At 33.8% G+C, this 27,440-nt stretch overlaps 1 protein-coding gene across 5 annotated transcripts in view; it reads left to right on the top strand.

Moving 5' to 3' along the window:
* The window catches only part of LOC149543912 (uncharacterized), a 274,899-nt gene extending 263,695 nt beyond the window's left edge, over window positions 1–11,204 (top strand). For all 5 annotated transcript variants that reach the window (XM_089798556.1, XM_089798559.1, XM_089798560.1 and 2 more), the window contains 2 exons: window positions 3,488–3,588; window positions 10,543–11,204. In XM_089798556.1, coding sequence (XP_089654682.1) covers window positions 3,488–3,588; window positions 10,543–10,752 — 311 coding nt within the window. In that variant the 3' untranslated portion in view covers window positions 10,753–11,204. The remainder of the gene's footprint in view (window positions 1–3,487; window positions 3,589–10,542) is intronic.
* Window positions 11,205–27,440: the final 16,236 nt, after the last annotated feature.

The following is a 27,440-nucleotide window of genomic DNA, read 5'->3' as shown; positions in this document are numbered from 1 at the left end:
ACAAAAGTGAAATCCATCCGTTTGAAACTCTGAGTGTATTCATCAAGTGTCTCCATCCTCTGTATGCCCAAAATAGCCTCCATGTCATCAAGGTCCACTATGAAGAAATCCTCAGTCACCGTGTGATTTGCCATTGTGATACTTAGTTGAGGAACAAGGTGTGTGCAAGGCAGAAGAGTCCCTCCAACAACCTTGACGTGAAATCTTGTGTGTCTCTGTAGGTAGACCTCTTCGCTTCACTAGAGATGAGTTTATGAAGTTTAGGGTTGCTCCGATATTGAGCATCACCATAACCCTTTGTCCTTGAAGGGTTCCCTATACACGAAATACTGTGCACCTCAGGCTATTGGCTAGGGCGATAGTTTCTCCGCGCCGTACCAATGCTGCAATTCTTTCCGTATGGTTCAAACTGACCATGGTGTCGTCGTGATGTTGGTTGTCTTCGGAGGGTATTTCTTCCAGTTCATCCTCATCACCAGACACGACCTCAATGTAATGGATCTTTCCTTTTCCGAGGCATCTATGGCCAAGTTCCCAAGTTCCCTTGTAATTGAAACATATTTTCTTCCTTCGGAGCTCCTATCTGGTGGCTTTGTCCAACGATGGCTTCTTGGGCGGAGCTTTATTATCTTTGTCTTTCAGAAACATCAGCGGTTTGGAATGTGAGTAACTTTGTGAGGATGATGCCGATGATGATGCCGTACTTCGTGCCTTCTTAATGGCCTCCGACAAGCTAGTAGGATTGAACTCCTTTACCCAATCTTTTAGTGGTTCTGTTAATTTGTCCATGAAAAACACTATCCGTCTTCTTTTCGAAATGTCTGTCACCAAGACATAGAATTTCTGAAATTCTGCAATGTACTGGTCAACCAATCCAATTTTTCTCAGTTGTGCCAAATCTTTGAAATTGAGTTTTGGATCTTTACCATCAAATCAATCTCTCAGTGAATTCCACATAAGTATTTATTTGATCATGTCCTAATGTGATGGTATCATGATACCACCATTCATGCGCGACTCCCTCCAAGTGTAATGTTGCAAATTTAATTGCTTCTTCTGGCATGAAATTAAGCTGGAAGTAAGTATCCGCCTTCATTACCCACACTTGCGCAAATATGGATCTGGATCCTTCAAATGGAGACAAATTTACTTTACTCAACTTCCTCTTGAGATCATCATTAAAATATCCTCTGTTTTTGCCTCCCGAGTATCTCGTTCTTAGATCTGCGTAATCTTTGTAGTATATATCTTCCTCCGAATTCACATTCTTCCAATCTTCCCTCAGTTGTTCTTGCATTTCTTCAAAGGTCGGTTGTTTCCCTCCGTGTGGTGCCTCAATCCGTGAAGGAAAAGATGGCATGGAAGGTCGAGAGTTTGTTGGATGAGGGTTTGCTTTACCCGACATCGAGTCCACATTGTGACCATTTTGTTCACTAGATATTTTATTGTCTGCCAACTTCTTGAGAGTTTCTTCCATGAGTCGTTGAGTAGCATTGATTTTTGCTTGATTCCTCGCTAGCTTCCTTAGTAGTGCCACGAGTTCGACGGCTGTGAGTTCCGGTTCGGCAACCATTCTATCAACATAATGTATTCTTCTTTTCTTTTGGTTGTAGACTCATTTACTGTCCACAAGCTGCTAGGATTGAAGCTTTGATACCACTAAAATGTTTCGTTCCTACAACTACTTTTAGACAATCCTTTCTCTCGCACAATGTCAGTTCGATGGAGCAAGTATAGTGTTCAGAAGGGCAGTATGGCTAGGTGAATTGACCAAGGTGCGAGCAAGATGGGAGGCTGTACAGTACAGGCTATATGGTATGGTGTTAGGCTACAGGTTGGTCATACGATGAGGATGAGAGAATGACGTGTTGGTGAACGGCTTAGGCTGTACGATGACCAAGTTGGCCATACGGTGTGAGGGCTATAAGTGTTGTACAAGGTTTGATGACAAGTAATTAGTTGTACTGTTGGCCGTATGGTGTGGAGTAAGTAGTTGTATGGTGGGGTAACCAATGTTGGCCGTACCGTAGTAGGAAGGGGAAGGCCCAACGGCCGTACGATGATGGTATTTGGGAGTTGGGACGTTGGTCGTACAGGGTAATGTAGTCACATGGAGAGATGCACTTTGTATTGGAAGAGGTGTACAGATAGAGGAGTAGTGCTTAGACATACAATAACGCAGATACCCAAATTCATAAGATAGAATCAAAATGGAAATTAGAACACTGACCCTTCAATTAGATTTGCCAAAAGATGGTGCTCCGATTCACCAGATCCGAGCGAAGTATTACAGGCGACGGAATAGGGTGAGAATTGAATCCCACCAAAACTAGAAATAGCCATGTAGGGAAGATCTTTCACTTCCAAAATGGCAAATTACAGAGAATCCCAACTGGAATTCGCAGTACAAACAAAATAATCCAAATTGCATACCTAATAACTACATACAAGCCGTGCTTAAATACCCATTGGGAAAAACTTTCTGAAGGTGTACAAAGATAGCCGACAAGGACACAAACTACGAAAACCAAACAAAAATGGGTCCGAGATATATTAAATCAATCAGCCCATTAACAATAGTTTGATTAATGATTTATTTTATAATGGAAACATTACATATTGCAAAGTCCATGTTTTAAAAGATGAAGAAGATATGGGATAAGTAAATGGTAAACCTAATACATTTGATTTATGGTTACTCTAGCCTGTAGATCAATATTATGTTGCCTAAACCTGCACAAACATTGACACTTGTGTGGGATTGAATGACATTTAACATCATTAGATTTCCACAATCCATTTGAAACGTGTAGTTTTATTTCTAGATTTGATTGTGTAAGTTTTTTTAGTATCAACGTTTTGGATCACACTCCATGATCCATCATCAGGATGAGATAATGCAAGAATAAAAATTATTTAAATTATGCACAATTTTTAGTTTACATAATTTAAATAATTTTTATTCTTGCATTCTCTCATCCTGATGATGGATCACAGAGTGTGATCCGAAATGTTGATGCTAAAAATAGTTTTTAGTGTTGCATTCTTTCATCCTGATGATGGATCATGGAGTGTGATCTGAAATGTTGATGCTAAAAGTAGTTTGTATTCTTGCATTCTCTCATCCTGATGATGGATCACAAAGTGTGATCCAAAATGTTGATGCTAAAAAAAGTTACACAATCGAATCCAGAAATAAATCTACATAATCAAATGACATTACTTATTTCAGAATGTATAGTTGTCTTTGTTTTTATTCTTTAAAATATGTTGTATACAGTTAATTTAGTCTATATCCAATGCAGATTACTTCAAATAATGTGTGATCTGTACACTTTCTCTTGATTCTAGCAATATCTTTAGTTATTGTATGCATCTATCATTTCCCAGTTATTCTAAAGTTGTTATTTACATTTCATTGGCTAGCTTTACAAATTGAAATGATATAATCAGGAAATAATAATTTATCTCTTTGTTTTCTTTCTAGCACCTTTTTTTGGACCGCTCATTGAAGGGATTAATCGGAGTGAGGCAAGGCGCCGTGGTTTGATGCTTTTTTGCTCTGTATATTTAAATGTTAATGCTAGGGTATGTATTCTTAACTTACCATTTCAAAATGGTATTATTTTTTATTTAATGCCAATGGATAAAAGGTGGTTAGAATGGTTGTTCTTTGGAGATTAGAATAATAAAACTATGGTGACTATCATTACCTTTTGATTAAAAATCATATAAATCAAATTAAACAATTTGATATGCTTTTTCGTTTTAGTAACTTCAACTGTTAAACTGAACACCTTACCACTAATTTATCATGAATATTGTTATATCTAGCAGTTTTGTAGGTTTCCAATGGCATGCCCCTGATCTCAACAACTCATCAACAACAGATTTAAATATGAAATTGTTTTACGGAGTAAGACTTCACAATTTCACAATTGAGCCATATGCTTTAAATCATCCATCCTAGGAGTCAGCCTCAGCTTAAGGGATCAGTTTTCTTCCCAAAGGTGCAACAATCACACATCATTAGCAGTTAATAAAATCTAATAAGGAGTAGGATTATCAATGGTTAGTCAATCATGAATGATTATGGATTCTTCACCATGAGACACTCAATTCATGAAAAAGGCACTCACCTCTACAACAGGTCACCAATTGGGAATGCCCTCTGTCAAGCATGGCTTGGATCATTGCCGACATTCACTAAGAAACCCTTTACCAAGAAAGACTTGTATGAATCTCGACATTTATTAAGAACACCCTCTACCAAGCACGGCTTGGATCAATCTTGATGTTCACTAAGAATGCACTCCTCCAAGTAGAGGTTGGATCATTCATTATAGGGTCCTCTGTTTTTTCCAAGTTTTGAACAATCATTTTAATAGCTGTTCTTCAAGAGGCTTCTGCCTTATAAATTACGTGCCATGTTAATCATTAACAATTCATAATTGTCGTCTCATCCTCAATCATACATTTGTATGAGTCTGAGTTTATATTAATCTTGTCTTTATGAAGTGGCTTCATCAACCATATAGGTTGGTAATCACCTTTACTTTCACTATTGATGCCTCTTATCGCAAATCATATTTTTTTCATTGCTGATTGTTTCAGCTACTTTGATGATCATTGTTTACTTTTTGTATGTTGTGATGGAGGCTCTCTTTTTGTATATTTCTCCAGTCTTTTCCATTTGTACCCCATATATTGCTTGATTCTGAAGAGTGAATGATCTGTATTTTATTTCCTATTCCATGCCCTTATTTTATCTTTTATCATGCCGTTACTATATCTTTTATCCTGGAGGGCATGATCGTGCTCTTATACCACTGGAATGTCCCCCGCTTAAATCACTTTAAGAGTTTTTATCTAAACTCTTACAACTCCAATGGCAAGAGACTTTGTTCTATTAAATGTAAGAGTTTTAAACTAAACTGTCATAATTCCCATGGCAAGAGACTTTGTTCTATAAAATTTCACCCTAAATTTTTTTAGGTAGTGATAATGTGCTTATGTTTATTGTCTATTTCCTGTAATGCTCCTGTTCTTTCAAACACGGTCTCCTCAGATAGTTTTTCACACGGTTTTCCAAACTACTGATCAATAGCTCCCAACTAAAAAGTATTGTAAACATTTATACTTCTATAAGAATGAAATCTCTGTATAACAGTTAACTAGAATTTTCAATGATAAGAAAATGTTGCAGACTTATGTGAGAGAAATTACGAAGAATCTGACCTCTGCACAAACTTCTAGTGAGATGGTCACAACAATGTCTGAATTCTTGTGTGAGACCATAGATACTGATTCTCATAGCAAGTCACGATGTTCTTCTAGTTATCCTCCATTTGCGAGTTTCAATATCTGAGTATTCTGTTATACTGAACTGTACAGGCAGGGGTTGCATCTCCTTGTGTTCCTCCCATTGACATCTATTATTTTTGTCACTTCCAATATAAGCTAGTAATTGCTGGCCTGCCAATTTGTATAATGTACTAGCATTGATCCCTTGAACATGTGCATTATTGGTAGTCGATATTCTCTCTCTTCACAATGTGTGGCTATGTAATGTGCTCCAAATTGTATATGGCTTGTGAAATCTCGCCTTAATCAATCGTATATTTCACAAACCATTGTCTATGGGAATCTTCAACAATATCTTTGGATGATCACAATATTCGATGGCTTATCACAATATTAGTGAAGCTTCCTTGGTCTATCCTTCGTATCACGCTTGTTTTATTTGACCAAGTTATAATATGACAGTGATAGTGCTATTGCAATTGTAATATCTGATCCCAGTATGCATGTTGACTGTCACTAATGTCTGTCTCTTCTTATTCGACGCTTAATGAGAACTTGTCTTCTATCTGAGAATTATTCGACGCTTAATGAGAACTTGTCTTCTATCTGAGAATTCTTCATTTTGTGTATGTTACTGTTCGTATACTACTTCTACCTGATGGATAGGAGCCTTTGGCTATCTACGAATAGTGCTGACTGGATGCTCGATGTCCTTAATCGCTGGTTGAGGAATCCTGTCTGATCTTTTTGAATGTCTTCAAATAATTATTCAATGCAGGAATACGCCATTAGCTGCAGAGACATTTATCATTACCGATGGCAGTGGTTGCAAATTAAAATAACTATTTACTTGGGAAACTCATCTGATCTGGAAAGCACAGTGTGTATGCCAAAAACAGAGACTACGCCAATTTAACAGCTTGCGAGCATAAACCCCAGTTGTCAACCTTCACAACAGCACTGCAAAATCTCTATTTCAAATATCTTCAGATTAGTTTTCCCATTCCAGAGAGAAGGGTCGTCCCCAAGTATGTTCACACCCAATATATGTTAATACGACAATGTGAATATAAGATTATATGGCCATTGTCTGCATAGTTCTGAATTGCTGATCATTTGATGGTTCTTTTAAATGTGCACCCTTAATACTAAGAAATATAACACAAGTCTACCTAACACAAGTCAACCCTTTTAATATAATTCACTTATTCCTTATTTTCATATATATATATATATATATATATATATATATATATATATATATATATATATATTTTGATGGAGGTCATCCACAAACAAGTTTCAGGTACCCGATACAGGCCCACGCATGCCTGAAACCTCTTCGGCTAAGAGCCAAGGACTAAGGAGCATCCATGCTGCCAAATTCACCCAGGGCATGATCTCGGCCTCATCCCTTATGATGTCTTCGGGCCTTGCACTCAGCAAGACTTGATCCCTGGCAGCCTCTTTGTGAGCCATTCAACTTCACCAGTAGATCAAGGGCCCATTGACATATTTTTATATTTTGATTAGTTATTATTATCTATATTTATATTTGGTCTATACAACATTAATAACACAACTCAACCCCTATTAATATAATTCGCTTATTCCTTATTTTCATATTTTTATATTTTGATTAGTTATTATTAGCTATATTTATATTTATGTATTCATTATAATTTTATTATTTGTTAACATAATAATTATACTATATCGCTAACTTGTCTATTTTTTTGTTTTAATTAATTTATTAATTTGATTTTTTAACTAGTATTATTCATTTAATAAAACATTATTGTCTAATTATTTGTTATCATATCCTACTTCAAAATAGGGACATTAGAGGGTTGAACCCAAAATCTCTAGGGAGAAGTGAGTACTGACACAAGGGAGGTTATATTTGGTCTATAGAACATTAATAAAACAAGTCAACCCTTGTTAATATAATTCGGTTATTCCTTATTTTCATATTTTTTATATTTTGATTAGTTATTATTATCTATACTTATATTTATGTATTCATTATAATTTATTATTTATTAACATAATAATTATATTATTATTCATTTAATAAAACATTATTGTCTAATTATTTGTTATCATATCCTACTTCAAAACAAGGACATTATAGGGTTGAACCCAAAATCTCTAGGGAGAAGTGAGTATTGACGCAAGGGAGGTTATATTTGGTCTACACAACATTAATAACACAAGTCGACCCTTGTTAATATAATTCGCTCATTCCTTATTTTAATATTTTATATTTTGACTAGTTATTATTATCTATATTTATATTTATGTATTCATTATAATTTTATTGTTTATTAACATAATAATTAAATGATATCATTAACATACTTGTCTATTTTTATGTTTTAATTAATTCATTAATTTGATCTTTTTTACTAGTATTATTCTTTTTAATAAAACATTATTGTCTAATTATTTTTTATCATATCCTACTTTAGAACAGGGACATTATAGGGTTGAACCCAAAATCTCAAGGGAGAAGTGAGTATTGACACAAGGGAGGTAATCAAGGCGTGGATGGTGTAGGTGGATGTGTCGAGAGCTTGCTTGGTCGAGAGTGCAAGAGAGGCACATGAACACAGAGGAGCCACTTCATTTTGGTCTTACATCCATAGTGTTGACTAAGGTAGAAAGATGGTGAACACCTTAGAGAAGCAAAATATCCATAAATTCACAAGCGATGGGGCACATGATCCTATGCACCATTGTAAGACTTGTGTGTAACCATATGGGAGGCCAGTGGCAAGGATGACTAGGGCTATTGGTTGAAGGCATTCCTCACCACCTTACAAGGAATTTCCATAGACTGGTACAAAGATTTACCAAGAAGATGTAGAGCAACATGGAACAAAATTGAAGAGAGCAGTCGAAGAAGAATTCAGACTGGTATGAGTTGACAACAAGATAGTGGTAGAAGTTTATAGCATGAAACAAGGGAATAATTAGAATGTATGAGCCTAGATAGGTTGACAAAGTTGCTTGATAAATTGGAAAACTAGCTAGCTGATGGGCTATAAAGAGGTCGTTTAATGAAGGTGGTACCCCCCTCTTCATATGATGATGCCTACAATCAGGTAATGGACAACAAGAATGAGAACAAGACGTCTTAAGGGAATAAGAAGGCCAACAATGACAATAATTTAGATAAAAATCTGACAGAATCTAAGACCATATAGGTTTTGAGGAAAGACATGATGCTGATGATGCTGATGATGAAGTTTGGGCTGAAAAAGGAGAAGAGGGTTTCAAGGATGATTGGGAGTTGTACGCCAACTACAAAGTTGAAGGCCGTACAAAGGTCAATCACCCAAAGAAGACCTTTTCTGATATTTGTCAAGTACTAGGACCCTCCGTTAAGGAGTGCATGTTCAAATTTAAGTGAAGAGCACACGAGTGTGCTTCTCCCAAGAAGAGCAAACAACTACACCAACCGCACTGCCAAGACCAACTACAAACTCTAATGCCTCCTTGGGTGGATACCACAACAACTAGGGAGGGAGTAACACCAATAATATCAATAGTAATACACCTTGAAGTTGAATCCAGTATGATGTGACAAGTTTACCCATGATCCCATGTTGAAGATGCAATGTGTGGGGTTACTCACGCGAGATTGGTTGAGTGCGTAGGGGAGTGGAAGTTTCTTGTGCAAATGTTTTGGTCTAGAAAACCATGAGGACATCTATTTGAATAAGAAGGGAGTAAATATGTTGGACATATAAAACATTGAGGAGTTATCGATGATTAGTAGGCTTCAGACCAAGAGGGTGACATAGCCTAACCCCTGTACGGAGACGGAAAAATTGCACTAAGCCCAAGTCGATATTGAGCAAGCAATGGTAGAGGAACGAAGACCAAATGAATCTAATATAGATTATCATATTCTTTAATATTTAATAATAATATAAATAACAAACATAAAAATATATAGAATAATATCAACTGAAATATTAAACTTATGTTAAAATATAAATCAAAAGGACTTAGTTAGCAAGATGTATACACTTCTTTTGAAGAAGAAGATGCCTAGTGATGCTGACCCACTCTTGCATATATTGTAGATCATTCTTCATTTTTATGCTTTGACTTCAACTCCTCACTGGCTTTCACTTTGGACTAATGGATTTCTCAAGTAGGTTGCTTCGTGTGTCCTCCTTGACTCTTCTGTTCTTCAGAGGGATTGTTTGACTTAATGATTTGCCCCCTGAATATGCTGTGATCTCTCACTTTTCTTTGTAGCTAAGGGCATTAATATTATGTCACTAGTACAGTTGTCAATAATTAGTGGCCTAAAATAGTTCTTCAAGATTTTTATGCAAATTTATAACAAAACCAGATGTTTAGTGCAAAACTGTAACACTCAAGTGGAACATAAATATAGTATAAGATACCAAGTAAAACTATAGATGAAGGCTGATGATGTCCTTATTAATGCTAATTCTTACACAATCCAAATGCACACAATGGAGGATCATATACCAATTTAGACTGCCTCCCCTAACTATGTGAAGTACATTTAATGTACCCGATGCCTGTTAAACAAAAGACAATCACATACAATCATTGCAGCGGACTCCTAACAATTATGTGCAAGGCAACAATTAATGTCTAGTCAAATGCAAACATTTTAACAAAACATTAACAGTTTAATTTATATGATCTACACCCACAAGAACACTTCACAACAAACCATGCAGTGGACATTAAAACGATGAATTATTCAAAGACAAGCTAGCAAACTGCACAACTCTCACATGACCAGTATTGCAGGTATTTATATGTTCCATGCTGTTTTTTAGGCATCAACAAGAAGACTCATTACAGCCACATGTTTCATTTTAATGGTAGGAAAGCTTCTTCGGCATACCCTCAAGGAAACAATTACACATCAAGAAACTAGGTGCAAAGATGGGGCAATAATTTGACTTGTAAAAGAAAAATTAAGCTTAAAACATTATTTACTTCATAGTTCAAAAAGAGCCACTATGCACTGAGTTAGGATTTTGACTATTAAAGTGCAAACTTTATCTTCAGTGTTGGGTTTTGAACTTTATTTGATGTCTGTGTAGAAAAATGGATTCTTTGTCAGTCCTAACTTTTCCTTACCAAATACACTATCTTTATTGCTTTTTTTCTTCATTTTGTATTTATGCTTACTGTGTGTTACTTATTTTTGTGCTTATTTGGTTGTCTTTTATTGCATAGGATGCTTTAATGCTTTCTGTCGACAGAATGGGTTTTGATGTGCTTGCCAAAGTTTCTTCTGCACTCACAAATGATGCATCGTCCCAGTATCAATGGAAAGACTTCAGCTTTTCTTTTGGAAGAGAAGTTGAAGATATTGAAACATTTTGTCGACTACTTGCAAAGATGGAAGAAGAAGCTCTGAAGAAAGTGTCGGGCATTATTATTTAGTTGTCTTTTGTAGTTCTGGTCTGCCATTAGTGTACAGATTAGATCTTCTAATCTACTTAATACCCACAGACCACTAATTAGCTACATAGAAAGGATACATGAGACATCACCTATTTCTTTTTCAAACATGCTCCAAGAAGTCTTAATCATCCCAAGCCCATTAGGGATTAGTATCTTCATTGAAAGGATCTTTTCCATTGTTAAAATTAGTTTGGACTATTAAATCATTTGTTTATGGGAGATTTAGGTTTGTACATCTATGGATACAAAATATTTATGTGATACGCTCAAAAGGTTTGGAAGTCCAATTGGGTCTTTTATCTTTTGTTAGACTGCATATGAACCGTGTGGACTCTTCTGTGGACATCATTTATCATTTCTTGCAGGACTACAAATGAATTTCAGAACTTTATATTCAATTGGGAATAAATTTTGTTTCACAAAAGTCAAAATTCTGTGTTATAGAATGAATTCTGATTCACTTTTCAGTATCCACTGTCACAATATTGCAAATCTCCTAAATTTTTGCAACTGCCTTGTGTCTGATTCTTGAGTTTAACAGAGTGCTTTTGTAGTGAGATCAAATTCTTTAGTGAGCTTGTTTCTATCTTACTAAGGGATGACAATAGTGATGACCAGGTCTTGTTTATCAACTCCCAATTTTGCCCTAACCACAAATGGCTAGATGTTTAGAAATTTGTTGTATACTTGTAGAAAAGTAGTTTCGAAGTTTTTCATCTTTGGTTGAAATCACATTTATTTGCTAAAATGTCAACACAAAGTAAACTGTTATGATATGTATGAATGAAATCTTGATCTATTTTCAAGTATTTATTACTAGGAACTTCTGATTCTTTAGGAAATACAATGTTAATATTATGGTGATGATGACTACTTGTAAAATCCTCTAACGAAAATTGCTGGATTGCCAAAGTTTATCATTTAATTACACTTTATTTTGTCTTTGATGTCAGAATATTGCCTCTAGCTCATTAATTGTGTCTATTTATAAAGTACCTTCAAAATTATCATCAATTAAGAAGTCATCAGGTTCTCCATTCATTCTTTAGTTTATAAAATCTCCAAAAAAAAGAAAAGAAAGATATAGTATCCATATAATATACATGCATAAACTAATGAGTACATTTACAGATTTTACATAATCACTAAAGTGTGTGAACACTAATAGTTGTTGAAGATGGTAGCCGTGATAGAGATCTTTATCTTTGGAAATATGGATGTTAGTACTGTTATTGTCATCTTCAGTTGAAAAGGTCACTGAAATTTAATTTGTAATATTAAATGTAAATAACATGTGTCATTCACATGCATTAAGGCATGAATATCCGAAGAGTTATTATTAATTATAGGAGTTATGGGAATCTTAAGAGACCTTCGGTTATAATGTGAAAATCTCTCCTATTGTTATATATTTGCACCAAGCAAAGTATATTGTACATTTTGAACATTTTCACTATCAATAAAGATATATTTTTGTTGTGTGGCTGAGTTTTTCCCTTCATTCTCGAAGGGTTTTTCCAAGATATTGCTAGTGTTTATTGGTTCAGTTTTGGGTCCTTATTGCTGTTTATCACCATTGATTTTTGTGTTAAAAACTTAACATGGTATTAGAGCCAAGTTTTGATAACAACATTAAAGAAAATTTTCTTTTCCTTCTAATTTGTGTTTTCAGATTATTTATAGTTGAAAAAAATGATTTGTTCAATAGAGTTGTCAGTTCATCGTACCATTGTTTAATGAAGCCTTGAGATTTTGGTATTGAACTTGTTGCAATAGCCTCGCTTGTTATTATTTTTTAGTAATATTTCTTGGTCGGTTTCTAGATCATATGATAATGTAGGTGTTCCCATTTTGGTATTGTTTAATTTAATTTAATTTTAATCTTTGGCGTCAACTTTATTGTCATCTCCTCTATCAAACCACAAGTCATATGGGAAGTCAAGGACCTTATATATATTTTTGGATGGCATTTGGTTTTGGTATATATGAGAAAATGCAAGGAAGCACATGCATACCCGTTCCTTATTGAAATCAAACATCATCTTCTTGTCTTGCATCACGTTAATGGAGTCATCGATTTTTTTGAGGAGGCATTTTTTTTTTTTTTTTTTTGCATCATGAGTATTATGTTGATCTTCGTATGAGAAGATCTTGCATGTCATGAAATTTTGCAGTTGACACTCTCATAATGTCATTTTTTAAAATATTGCGTTTAATATTTCTTGACAAGCAAAATTGTTATCATGCCTTTTGATTTAGCACTCTTAAGCATTTCAAATCTTGGCTTTAGAGATATGTTTTGTCATCCACGATGGAAGGGTGTTGTTGTGGAAATCACATTTGTTTTCCTTTGTCTTAACATTAAAGATGGAATTCAACATCTCCTTATAATCGAGTGCTTTATTGGAAGCCACATTTCTGCATGCATGATGGAGTTTTTATTCCTTCTATCCTTGTTGATAGTGTTGATCTTGGAGGTGTTCGGTCATGTTTTGTATATCTTGTAATTGTTGCTCATTAAAATTAATTGGCAGCCATTTAGTGCATATTGAAATTAAATTGTTATTATGCCCAAATTGACCACCACGAGGCCCACACGTGTTGCCTTGTGTCTTAAAGTCTTATGCTTTAGAAAATCTCAAGCCCTCGGAACCGTCGAGAAAATTCTCCATCACTTGAGCTATAAGTAATTTATTCAATTTCGTTTGACTAAGTTTTCCCAACATCATCGTCAATGAAACATCTTTGGACAAAACAAGTCTTCTAGCAATGTGGGGCAATTTAGTGGATATTAGTGCTCTGCGGGAAAAATTAGGAGCAACTTTTAGATTTGGTCGTTTTGATTTAGATGGTGATTTTCGACTTGCAGATGATAGTATGGATAGCAACAAGAATGGCCCTAGAGAAAGAACCATAGCTATTGATTTCAGAAGTTCAACAGTTTGACTCTAATCAATTAGGTTATTAGAAGGAACAAAAGGAGGGTCAAAGGCATTGTACGTTGTAGGGGCACTATGTTGCAAAAATTGTGGTATATGGAAAGGTAAAGTACAAGATTGTTGCTTCTAAACTAATTGATTCAAGTCTGAGAACTAGGTTCTTCTCCATCAAGGTGACATACGTAGTTGAACTTACAGATGGATATTGATGGCTATTTGAAGATACAATATCATTTTTGTCTTGCAATATGGAGTTGGCTGTGAGGAAAATGATAATTTTTAGGACCATTACCAGTTACAAAGAATACTTGAGAACTTTCAATACCAACTGTAGTAGATGCTAATTAAATGAATCATTTCTTGTTGAGTTCATATCACAAACGAAATAAGTATTTTATTTTGAGATTGATCATGAATCTAAGTTACTATTCTAACTCTAGAATATATATGGTATTTAGTTGAGACTATGGAATATCGTTCTTAAAATAAAAGGTTTGTCATATTGTATGAGATTCATAAAGTTTTATCATCAATATTGCTTTGGAAATGTTTTCTTACTACATCTATAAAGAAAGGAAAGGAAGTTGCAACATTATGGTAAAGAGACAAAATTGAATGAGTCCAGTGCATGTATCTTATACATGCAGACAATCATAGATAAGTTTTTTTAAATTTTTCTTACACCAATGGAAATAGTGTAGATCATGGACCTGTATTTGATTTTGTGAGATATTTGATTCCAGGATGAAGAAATAAGATGAGGTTTCTTTGCATTCAAAGGGAAATGTTATAGCTTCAGAGGGAGATGCTGAGCTATAGAGGGAGGCTTCATAATTAAGAGGGAGTACTAATGGAATACTCTTCATTCTCATATATGATCATGATGCTTGTGTTTATGTAAAATTTGAGAATTAAATGGAACTAAGTCTTTCTTTTTCGTTTTATTTTTCCTATTTCTATTCTTGTGTGAATAAATAAAGATTGTAAGATCAGCTATGATAACTCTTTCACTATGCGATAGTGAACATGTTGAGAGAGTCCATGATGTCATCACGTTGAGAGATTCTGTAATGGGAGATGGATGTCATGTTGAGAGATTCCATGACAGTTCACGTTGAGAGAGTCCATGAATAATTCACTGTGAGTCTTTCAAACCTTTTCATGTTGAGTGATTGCATGAATGAGTATTTGTTACAAGTTTTCATGTTGACTAGTTCCATGAATATGAGTATTTGTTACAAGTTTTCATGTTGAGTGATCTCATGAATGTGAGTAATTGTCATAGTTTTTTTGATGAATCTTATAGGATATATGGGATGAGATTTTATCAGACATTTTGGTTGCAGTCTTGTATGATGGTTCAACTAAAGATCTCTCTCTGGCTAAGAGGGAGTGTTGAAGATGGTAGCTACGATAGAGATTTTTATCTCTAGAAATATGGATGTTATTACTATTATTGTCATCTTCAACTAAAAAGGTCACGTAAATTTAATTTGTAATATTAAATGTAAATAACACGTGTCATTCACATGCATTAAGGCACATATATCCAAAGAGTTATTATTAATTATAGAAGTTATGGGAATCTCAAGAGACCTTCAATTATAATGTGAAGAGTCTCTCCTATTGTTATATATTTGCATCAAACAAAGGATATTGTACATTTTGAACATTTGCACTATCAATAAAGATATATTTTGTTGTGTGGCTGGGATTTTCCCTTCATTCTTGAAGGGTTTTCCCAGGATATTTCTAGTGTTTATTGGTTCAGTTTTGGGTCCTTCTTATTGTTGTTTATCACCATTGATTTGTGGGCTAGAAGCTTAACAATAGTCACCAATTGTTTGGCTTCTCCTACCTCCTCTTTTCTTCTTCTTGTATATTTGGAGACTCTAAAAACATTTGTATTAAGTGACAAGGAAATACTTGTATTGTTGTAACAAACATTTCCTTGCTTTTACCATGGATGTAGTTATTAACAGTGAACCACATGATTGCTGTCTTCTGTCTTTGTTTTCTTTGCAACAATTATCTATTAAACCAGAGTTGGAGTTTATTTATCCGCTCTTTATAATTAAATGTTGGTGTCAAATTGTTGTATATGGAGAAGATGGTTAAGAAACTCGTTGACCAGAATTGTTCTATTTTGAAGATTGTGGTAGACAACTTTAATAGCCTGTTGAACAAATTTAAGCAGGGAAAAGGTCAAGGCTCCAAGGATATGAAAGATGACCACAGACCCAGCAAGCATACTAGGGCTAACTCAAAAAAGATTGAGGTCGTTGAAGCCAAAGAAATGGATGATTTGAAGGCCTTTGCAGATAACATGAACATCCTTGCAGATTAGGTAGTTGATTTACTAAAGATCCTATAGTTGTCTTTGTGTTGTCTTTTTTCTTTCTTTTTGTTGTCTCTTCCTACTGGTTGTTCTAAGGCTTCTTGTCTTAGTTAGTTTTGTTCTTAGGTGTTGATGCACAGTTCTTCTGGGCTTCTCTACTCTTTTTGTCATGTTCCTATGTAAAAGGTTTCAGGTCCTTTAAATCCTATTTTTACTTAATCAAAACAGTTGGTATCAAATTTGAGTGAATTTGAGAAGAGATGGTGGAAGTGAATAAGTGCATAATTGAGAAGTTCTCAAGCCAAAACATCAGAAAATTGAGGTTGTAAATGGTAGTATTGTTGATTTAGAAAGAGATCTCAATCACATTGGAAGGCAATTACAATGTCTAATGAAGATGGAAATTAGACAAGGCGATGGTAACAATTATTCTCTTTATCTAGCAATGTCAACTATTTACTATTGCGTGATAAATTAACTAAGGATTGCAGGAAAAGTTGTTTGACATATATGGGATGCCTTTCACATTACCTAAGTTTTTCAAATTGTAAGTTAATCATACAACTTAAATATGAATGAAGTCTGTACTATTTCAAACCATTTAAACAAGTTTCATACATCACTTAGCCAACTAATTTTTGTAAGCACAAATTTGGATGATGAAATTAAGGTCAATTTGCTATTGTGCTCCTTCCTTGATACCTAGGAAGTTGTTATGACCCTCAACCATTTATATCCAACAAAAAGAGAATCATATCAAAATTTGATGATGTTTTTGAGACTCTTCTTATTGAGGATGTGAGAAGAATCAAAGTAATGTATTGGGAGAGCTTGAAAACAAGAAATAGGGAGAGATCACACAAATAAGGGAGGCATGCTAATAAAAGAAGATCAAAGTTTAGAAAAGTCATAGTCAAGAGTTCAAAATATTAATTGTTAGTATTGTGGTAAAGGAGGCCACATTTACTAAGTTGGTCATTCAAGAAGGCTCAAAACCTACACAAAGTAAAATTTGTCATGATTTGTTTGTGTATGCATTTTAGCATCAATATTTTGGATCGCACTTTGTGATCAAAACCTCAATACTAAAAAATATACGAAATTGAATCTAGAATTTTTTTTAACATTAGAAATGGATTGTGGAAATCTGATAATGTTGACATATACAAAGAACATGAGATAAATATAAAAAATATAGAAGATGGTGCTCTTGTTCTAAGTATTGGAGAAGCTAAATAAATGTTTGGATGCTTGACTTTGGAGCACTTTTTCATACCACTTCATGTTGGAAATGCTTTAAAAATTAGCAAATCAAGATCAATAAAATATTACAATAATAAGCAATAGTATACAAGGTGCATAACCCCTATTTTCTCAATATTCTCCTATTTTTTGTATACATTGCCTAAGGGTCAATAAGTAGCCACAAACATGAACAAGGGAACAATTTTTCTAGCCACATATACCATCATGAATTAAAGCTTTCCAAGTGCCCTATTAAGATACTTGCAACAAAAATCAAAGTGACCATTATCTCATACATAAATGCTCTCACCCACATCTACAATATAGCTCAAGAGCCATATCTAAGAAAGATAAGCATAACACATCAAGCACCTAAGGAGCAATAAAAAATATTGTCAAGTTGTAAACTGCTTTGTACACTGAGTGGGGAATGAGAATGCTCATCAAGATATCTAAGAACCATGACTCATTCTGACAACAATGTCCTCTCGAGTCTATATTGGGTAAATGTTCCTTACTCTTCTTGCTAAGAGCAATTGTTTCAATACATCTAAGAGAATGTAAGCTTCTACTAAGTCTCCAAGTAACCATGAGCATTTGAAATCGATCAATCTATCCCAAACTCCAAATACAACATAACACCATTTACTAGTTCCCATTATGGATAATTGTTTGGTGTAGATAATTCTATGCACACTTCTAATAAGGAAACTAATCCGTAATCACCCTTCTTCCCAAGGAAGGCTCATTTAATTATTGATCAACGAAGTATATGCTTGTATGGTACTATAACTATATGTGCAAGACAATTTCTAGCTTTTAAGCAATAACAATTCTTAAAGGAAACAACAATAAAGGAACCCACTATTGGTTCCAATCACACAATAGTGGCTATGAGTGACCATAAGGTATGATCGCAGGTGAATATACTAGTAAGCTAGTAGCAATCTAACTACTCATGGAATCATTGTTAAATGAAACTTTAATTGAATGTTTCATTACCTTAATTTAACCAATTACTATAAAGTGAATAAAACTGACATCTAAATTAACTAATAATCAACTAAACACATTACCACTATGCACAAATGTAATAAATGTCTCTATTGATTGATCTACCCTTACCAAAGGATTACTTCACCTTAATTGGTCCTTGCTTGAAGATTTGCAACCTCAAACCAATTCATAACTTAAAGTTGGGTAAGGATAACCATCCATTTGTATTAAAAGTACTAGAAATTGCAATAGTAGCAGTCTATATTAATGTACGTAGTCTAGGAAAAGATCTAAGAGCATTCAAATCGGTACTTTTAAGACTCTTGAGTTTTATAGGAAAATCTTAGAAAGGCGATTACAAATGCCATTAAATTTTTATTACACATTGTTATTTAGCAAGATATATATTTTTCTAAAATCTGAGCTACTTAATAGAGTTACAAACATGAAATCCGAGTAGAAGAAAAACATTCTATCATGGATCATGTATATTTATAAGAACAAGATTGTCACCCAACAGATAGTTGTATATTCACAAAGTCTTCATCTTTGTGTGTAGAAGTAGCAAGGAGAGTCATTTTAGTGAGAGCAACCTCATTGATCATTGCTTTTGACTATTTCTTCACCATTATAACAATAATAATTTTCCACAATTGTATTTCATAACTCCTTTGTAATTGCATGTTATAACATCAAATAACTAGAATAGACCACATCATTGCACAAATTTATTGATTATACCACATACCATTGTATTATATATAGACACACACATGTATATACACATGTATCATATATGTGTATGTACATATATGTATATATACATATATATACATATATACATGTGTATATACATGTACATATGTATATACATACATACACACACACACACACATGTGTGTGTGTGTGTTTATATATATATATATATATATATGTATGTATGTATGTATGTATGTATGTATGTATGTTATCATTCTAAGTTTATCATCATATGTTTTAAGTATAAAATGTTTTAATAAAGTATATAAGAGAAAATAAAAGTAACTTAAAACATTTCACAAGGAATAAATTTTCAAGTTCATCACACCCCGAAACTGAAACAACTCCTTGTCCTCAAGTAGCTAAGACCTATCCTAGTATAGCACACCAAACCTAAAGTCAACAAAATGTATGACTCTAATACCATTTTTCATATAAAACCCCTTGCAACCTTTGATTTGGTTCCACCTCTCTTATTCCTTATTCAAATCTACCAATTTCCCCTCAACTAGGGTGGAATTAGAAGAAGAAGTGGTAGATTAAATTTGAGTGGGATCCAACCACTTTGAGTGTCAAATGTTTCTTTAGTGTACCTCGTCATTCTATATTCTAGTGCTATACAATTGTAAATGGGGTTTGACTCTTTCTTCTTCAATGGACAAATTGACTCTACCCATCTTTTCCTAACATGTATCATTTACTTTCCTCCTCTATGTAGTAAACAACTCTTTTATTATGCTATTGTCCTATAACCTAATTTGATGAATTTTCTATGTAGCTTTTTTCCTACACATGTCTACCCACTCATCTATGATATGTTTCAACTTCTCAACTTCAACCAGATGTAGAGTGGGTGGTTTCTTTTGTGTTCCCTATAGTCTTGTGATAGGTTACATCTCTCTTGCACTCTTTTCAATTAGGAAATCAAATCCTCAAACCAAAGATTTCTTACGTTGAAAAGAGGATTCCAAATTGAGTTGTAGGGCATAACCAAGTCATGTAGATAAAGTCACAAAACTAATCATGTATGTTGTCAATAAGTTTTGAAAAACTAATGAGGAATGACCTTGGAGTAACTAGTCAAATTGACATATCACTTACTAACTTATCTAAAAACACAAAAACTATTGCAAATAAGAAAATAGACCTCAAGTGGTAGTCTAGAGCTACACATTTGGTTAGCAAAGTCTACCATAAGATCTATGGAAACCTTTAGTCTTTAAAGTCATGCTTCTTTGTTCTACAATTTAACATCATGAGCAATTTTCAATTTATCTTTTTATTTTGTCCACTAATCTCTTGATCTTTGAACCAGATAAACTTCATCTGTGCATTCCATAGTTCCAAGCCTAGGGTTTTGGTACCAAGTATGGACACAAAATTAGAAGTAGGTTTTGTATCAAGTATTCCTCTATTCTCATCTACTTCTACTAAACTTTAGATTATTGTGTTTCCCATTTTTCTTGCTTTTCTTTGAGACCTTGTTCCTTCATCTTTTATTGTTCAATGAGATTCTGACACCTTAATTTTTAGAGTTTTTCTTGAGATTCATTCTTACCGTTTTCATTGATCAATACATATTCAAGGTCATGCAACAACTATGGTTCTAGCTTTATAAGAGATACTAATGGCATCAAAGAATATATAGTTACAACATTCTTAGTTTTTTGGCCTCAAATGACTCCTCATATGGTTCATCATGTTCAATATTTTCTTCAATCTCCTGATTATACATTTCTCCACCTTCCCTAGACTCCTCATGGTTTTATTTCTTTTTTCTTTTTTTGACTTCTCTTCTTTATCCAAAACATCTCCACTTGGAGGTTCCTATTGGTTTTTGAACCAACTTTTCCTTTCCAAATTAGTGTTCTCATTGATGAAAATATGTCCTAAATTCTTTTGTACTTAAATTTTCTTATGAAGGCACCTAGAATGCCTCTCAAGAGTTTTTACTTCTTTTATAGTTGTCTTCTTCTAGTTTGGTTTGGTTTTAGGGGAAGTTATCTGTAAACCCATCGTCACCTCCTTTTTCCAACTTAGATTCTCTTAATTTTCCTTCACTTTGCATCTCCTTAGGCATTGGCTCTTCGGTTTTAGACTTAGAGGTTTCTACTTTTTGTTCTTCTTTTCAAAAAAAGAAGAGGCTGAATGCTTCTGCTTCCTCAAACCGGTCTTCAGTGAAGAAGTATTTAACTTTGATGAAGATATGATGTTTTTTCCCCCTAGAGTCATAGGTGTTTGTTCATTGGTGATGGATGACTATTGTCCAAGGTTACCCCTATTACTAGTGTATTTTTTGGTATCTCTCTTCTAATTATTTTTTGGCCCCTTATGCTTATGTGCATTGCCTTATCTTGTAGGTGACTTTAGATAATTTAATCTCCATCTCTACCAATTTTATTATCTATCCCTTCTTCTTCTAAGTTGACATTTTCCTAACCAATTATGTGATCATCCTCTTCGTCCACTACCTTCTCATGGGAAATTATTCTAAGGCATCTACTGGGTAGATTATCCCACTCCTTAAATTTTTACTAGGAGACATTATGGTATTGACAAGAAAGACTACTTTTCACTTACAACACTACCAAACAATGATGCACAATAATGGGAGATTGTTTCCTTTTCCTTCTAAACTTGTGTCATTTTGATTAGTATGCAATAAAAATAATTGGGTGTATCAACTAGCCTATGATAGGAAAAATGACCAATAAATTTAAAACTAATAGTATATAAAAGAGATTAGTGTTCATTGCATGATAAATACTTGATTATTTATGTAACAACTTCGTATCATAATTAAGAAAAATAAAAATGTTGTGTACCCTAGTTGGTAGACCTAATTAAAAAATTAATTACATCAACCACCACTTGAATTCAAAAATGATTTGAATCTTTACACAAGTTTTTAACAATCATTAGGTCGGCTCAATATGAGACCTAATTACAAAATAAATTTCATCAACCAATGTGATTCCATAAGTGTTGACTAGAACACATATAAAATACAATACAATATCAAATAACCTATTATCTAATAGTTAATCATAATAATCAACTCAATACAATTCCTGACTAAGTTGGCTAGAAAATAATTTCCCTTTTACTATCCAAAGAGAGAACTAACTTCCAAGTTTTCAATCCTCAAGAAAATCCACAAGTAGATGCAAATCCAAGTTTTTGTAATGTATACTAAATAGTAGACCACAATTATATTCCACTAAAGCTCACCAAAGAGTATTCTGACCCTCTACAAAATAGTTCTAAATAAATATTGTTTATATCTAGTCTGTAACAAAGCTTTTATAACTTCTTTGAATCAACTATAGAATATATGTGATGGAAAATATAGCATGTATACTTTCGAAACATCATCCCATAAGGTTTGTAGGCTTAGGTACAACAAATTGTCTTCACCAAAACCCTTTTTACATTGTTCATCAATAGGAACACTTTGTGATAGACACATTTGTTGACATTAATGTAAGAACATTAATGCCAAACATAACCAACAATAATTTCTAATAGGAATCTCTTTCGACATTTAGCAATCTCCTCATTTTGCATTTATGGAAACGTATGATGTGAAAAACCTTCAATGCACAAAGTAACACCATTATCTCTGTCCATAATATCTCTGATAACTCTCTCCCATAACTCTTTTTTCTATTTTCTCTCTTCCTTTGTTCTTATTTTTCACATAAATCTCTCTCTCTCTCTCTCTCTCTCTCTCTCTCTCTCTCTCTCTCTCTCTCTCTCTCTCTCTATCTCTCTCTCTCTCTCTCTCTCTCTCCCTTTAGCATCAATGGAAAAGGTTTGTCTCTTACTTTGCATAGCTCTTTTCAACTACTCAACTACTTGACTACTCAAACTACTCAACTAGTACCCCTTTGGGGAAGCTTCCAAAATATTAAGTCTAGATGTAGAATAAGTTAGTTAAGACAACTAGATTGATGTCATTTTGTATCAATCAATTTTGAGGAGGGGTTATCAGCCCAAACATACCTATGAAATATTTAGAGGCATCCTTAGGTAATTGATTTTGCTGAAGGGTACATCCCTTACTAATACAAACACACATTAGAATAGAGAAATAACAACAAATCACAAGCATACAAAATTGGCTTTCTATTATCTCTAATAAAATGCAATAACAACATTTAGAGTATGACATGCACACCATATGCACATTTTTTGGCAAGCGATAGCCATCATATACATCCCCTAGAACTATCCTAGATAGCCCCACAAGTCTTTTATATATAGGAAACTTTTTACTGACCAAGATGGTTCTAAAATTTTTAATCCTGAAATTTGTGACCTACATTATAATAGGCCCCAACAACTTTCAAAACTCAAAATAAAATTTGAAGGAATTTAATTTTCTTTGATTTTAACAGTGCAACTTTCGAAGACTATAATTTGTCATGAGTCGACCTGATAGGGTATTATAACCTCATTTCAGAATGATGTAAACTTCTCTATAGAAGCTAAATTGCACAAGCTCCAATCAACCAAGGTTTGGACCCTTTAGAGCATCTAAAGCCTTGAAAAATGAGTTCAATTTCTTTGTACCATAATGCAAATACCAAAAAATTCAATATCTTGAAAATCAGACTTGATCTTGCCATGTAACTTCACCCGCACATTGATATAGCTAAAGTGAACCTCCAAGGAATAAATTGGAACATTTTGAACTCCACCAAACAACTTAGTAAAAATATTAACTGCATTACAACACCCCTCATTGACAAGACAAATTGGATAATATTTTTGGCTGATGCAAAATTTCCCTTACACCCAGGATGCTCTAGCATTAGAAGCCTTGGATAATTTGAGAACTGGTCAAGTACAATCTTAAGTGTTATGAGGAAAAACAAGATGGTTAGCCTTCTCCCTTGACATTCTTGATGAATACTTAATAAGTCTTCCTTTTCATTTGACCAAATATTCTTCATTTGACTAAATACTCTTCATATGTCCAGTTTCTTATGCTTCTTATGACATGACTATCCAAAATGTCTTCAATCTCTACTATAGTTGAAGTAGTTGTTCGAATGTCCCATTGTGCTTTTGTGACCTCATCTTCAACACTTCTTTTATGATACTCTATTAGATATGAAATGGTACACTTGTGAAATATTCAAGTCACTAGGGAATTCTACTTCATAGTTATTTCCTTATTTATGTTTCTTCAATATGTTATATGGTCCAAACTTTTTCATCTTCAACTTATTATATGTTCCCATTGGAAATCTTTCCTTTCTTAAATGAACCATGAATTCATCTCAAATATTAAATTTATTATGTATCACTTTCTCATTTTCCTTAGCCTTGTATTGTGTGTTCATTTTAGTAATGTGCTTATTCACCTCCTCACGGAAGTTCTTCATGTGTTCTACAAAGTCTTTAGCTTTGACGCTACTTGTCTCCCCTTTGTCCAAATTAATTCATAAGAATTTCTGGGACTACTTCCGTATAATGTCTGAAATGGTGATTTATTATTGCTCATATTGAAATAATTATTGTATGGAAATTCATCCTATGGTAAAATTACATCACATCCCTTTGGTTTTAGTCCAACCAAGCATCTCAACTAGTTTACCAAACTCCCATTCACCACTTCTATCTACCCATCAATTTTTGGATGATGGGTTGAGACAAACTTCAAATCTATCTTTAACTTATTCCACAATGTTCTCCAAAATTACCCAATGAACTTAGTGTCTTGATCTAAAACTATACTCTTTTGTGTACTAATTACTCCCACTACATTTGTGAACTTTTTGTGCCACACGAACAACATCATTAATCTTGTTGCAAGGAATGAAATGTATTATCTTTAAAAACCTGTCTACCACTTAAAAAAATAAAGCATGTCCTCTTTGAGTCCTTGGTAAGTTGACAAAAAAGTATATAATTATACCATCCCATGGTTTCCTTGGTATAGGTAGTGGCATATACAAAATTTTATTCTTCTTGGCTACTTTTGCATCTGACATATTTTCTAACCTTGTATGATTTTCTTGATATATTTCTACAACTATGGATAATAATAATTCTTGGTAACCAATAGAATTATTTTATCTCAACCAAAATGTCTAGCCAGACCTCCAATATGCTTCTCTTTGATGATACTTTCCCACATAGAATCCCTTGGATTTCACAACTAAATACCTCTGAATAATATATCATCCTAGATTATGAAGGCTGACCATCTAGTTCAATCTAGAGTAACAAGTATATGAGATCCAAAAAGTGAAGAAGGTATATTCCTTGGCTATTCCACAAGAAGTAAAGATTATACATTTTTAAATAGTAACACTAACAAAGTTGTGAAAAGTGCAAATGTGAAATTTGATGAATATACATAAATACATGAGGCTGAACCTATGAAGGAACCAGAGGAATATAAATCATTTGTATACTTTTATGAAGGTATGCCTACTGATGAAGATGTTGTAGATCAAGTTGCAAATCAACTACAAGTTTTAGTGACTATCAAGTCACATAAAATGAATGTTGAGTTGCATTAAGGAATTGAGCTACAGTCAGGAGCTGAGTTACAAAATGAAGTCGAGACACATTCTAATTCTGAGATTAGTTTACATGAAAGAGATGTTGAATTACCTATAGATAAGTACATATTGATTCAAAAGTTGATAGACCAAATGAGGAAAATAGAGCAGAACCAAGATTGTCAAAATATGTCAAAAGACATCACCCTACTGCATAAATTATTGGAGATAAAGATGCAAGACCAATGACAAGGAATAAGTTGAGAAATGACACATATTTTCTTAGCATGCATGAACCTAAAATAGTGAAATATGCCTTAGAAGATGTATTACTAGAGTAAAGCCATGAAAGAAGAGATTGAATAGATTGAGAATAATAAGACATGGACTCTAGTTCCTAGACTAGAAGATAAAAATGTGATTGGCACCAAGTGAGTGTACAGAGACAAGTTAGTTGAGAATGGTAAAGCCACAAGGAATAAGGAAAGATTAGTTTGCAAGGGGTATGCATAAGAAGAAGGGATAGACTATGTAGAAATATTCGCTCCTTTTGCAAGATTGGAAGGAGTAAGAACTCTACTTGCTTACTCTATATACAAAGGTTTCAAAGTTTATCAAATGGACATTAAATCTACATTTTTGAATGACATATTGGAAGAAGAAGTCTATGTAGAAAAACCAAAAGGATTTGTTGATACTAACAAAAAAAATATGGTATGTAGATTGCACAAAGCTATATTTGTGTAAGGAAGCTAAGCTGTGTAGAATCACTTCCTACACTAATCTTTGAGGGGACAATTATGCAAATTCAACTAACTATTGTAGAGATGTCAAGAAATGCATACTAACATAATAAAAATAAAAATGAACGTATAACACAATGATTACCATGGGGAAACCCTTTCAGGAGAAAAACCCTACCCTCCAAAACTTGCACAATGTATTCTCAAATCTGGAAGATTATAGGACTCTTGTAATGCAAGTTCTTATAGGAGCGCATCACCACAACTCAAACTCGGACTTAAACTCAAAGAGACTCCTTCTAGCACCAGTCTTGCAAACTAAACTCGATGATTCAAACACCTCCCTAAGCCCTCCTTTTATAGTCAAAGATTACTTTAGTGACGAATCTTCGTCATTTGGAAATCCCGTCTCATGGGTCAATCATCATTTGGTGAATATCACATGCAATGTAGGTCAACCATGCCACCAGATGTTTATTACATTTGGGTCCAACACCCATCATAGTTTCCCATTAGTTATCGCATGATTGATAAAAAATATTGGTCCAATTGCTAATGCAATATACATTTTGGATACATTTATTTTAAACATTTCGCCATCCTTTGCATGTTGTTTCTTATTGGCCCATGTTCTTTCCCCATTACTACAACCAAATATTTTTCCAAATTGGGTTGGGTGTCGCCTACCATTTTCTCGACGTGTGTCAACCATCAGCCCCGTTTAGCCAACTGTTTCCTATTGTGGGCTTGTATAGGAAGGTGTGTTTCACCTACATTTGACATTCCTATTCATTAATCTTGCATAATTTTCCAACCTAGATTGGACTATAAGATATCATTATTCCACACAATTCACTATTTTCTAGTCTGGAGAATGGCATTTCTTATTTCTATGAAAGTTTTAGAGTGCTGAGTGCATTGCCCATTGACTCATGGACCATGGTTTTCATAAAAGAAAAGTGATTTTTAATTTATTTTTTATGTCAACAATGGTACTGGCTATTTTTTTAGTTTTACTGTCTAGTGTCCACTGGTTAATGGACATCTCACATGCTAAGATGGCCTATAGGTTTGTGAATTATATTGGGTAGTACCATAGTAGTAGTACCTTTTTTTTGAGAATGAATCA

Source organism: Cupressus sempervirens, chromosome 8 (genome assembly GCF_028749045.1).
Source record: "Cupressus sempervirens isolate cs-2001-9-10 chromosome 8, ASM2874904v1, whole genome shotgun sequence".
Classification (NCBI taxonomy): Eukaryota; Viridiplantae; Streptophyta; class Pinopsida; order Cupressales; family Cupressaceae; genus Cupressus; species Cupressus sempervirens.
This window is presented reverse-complemented; position numbering and strand designations above follow the sequence as displayed.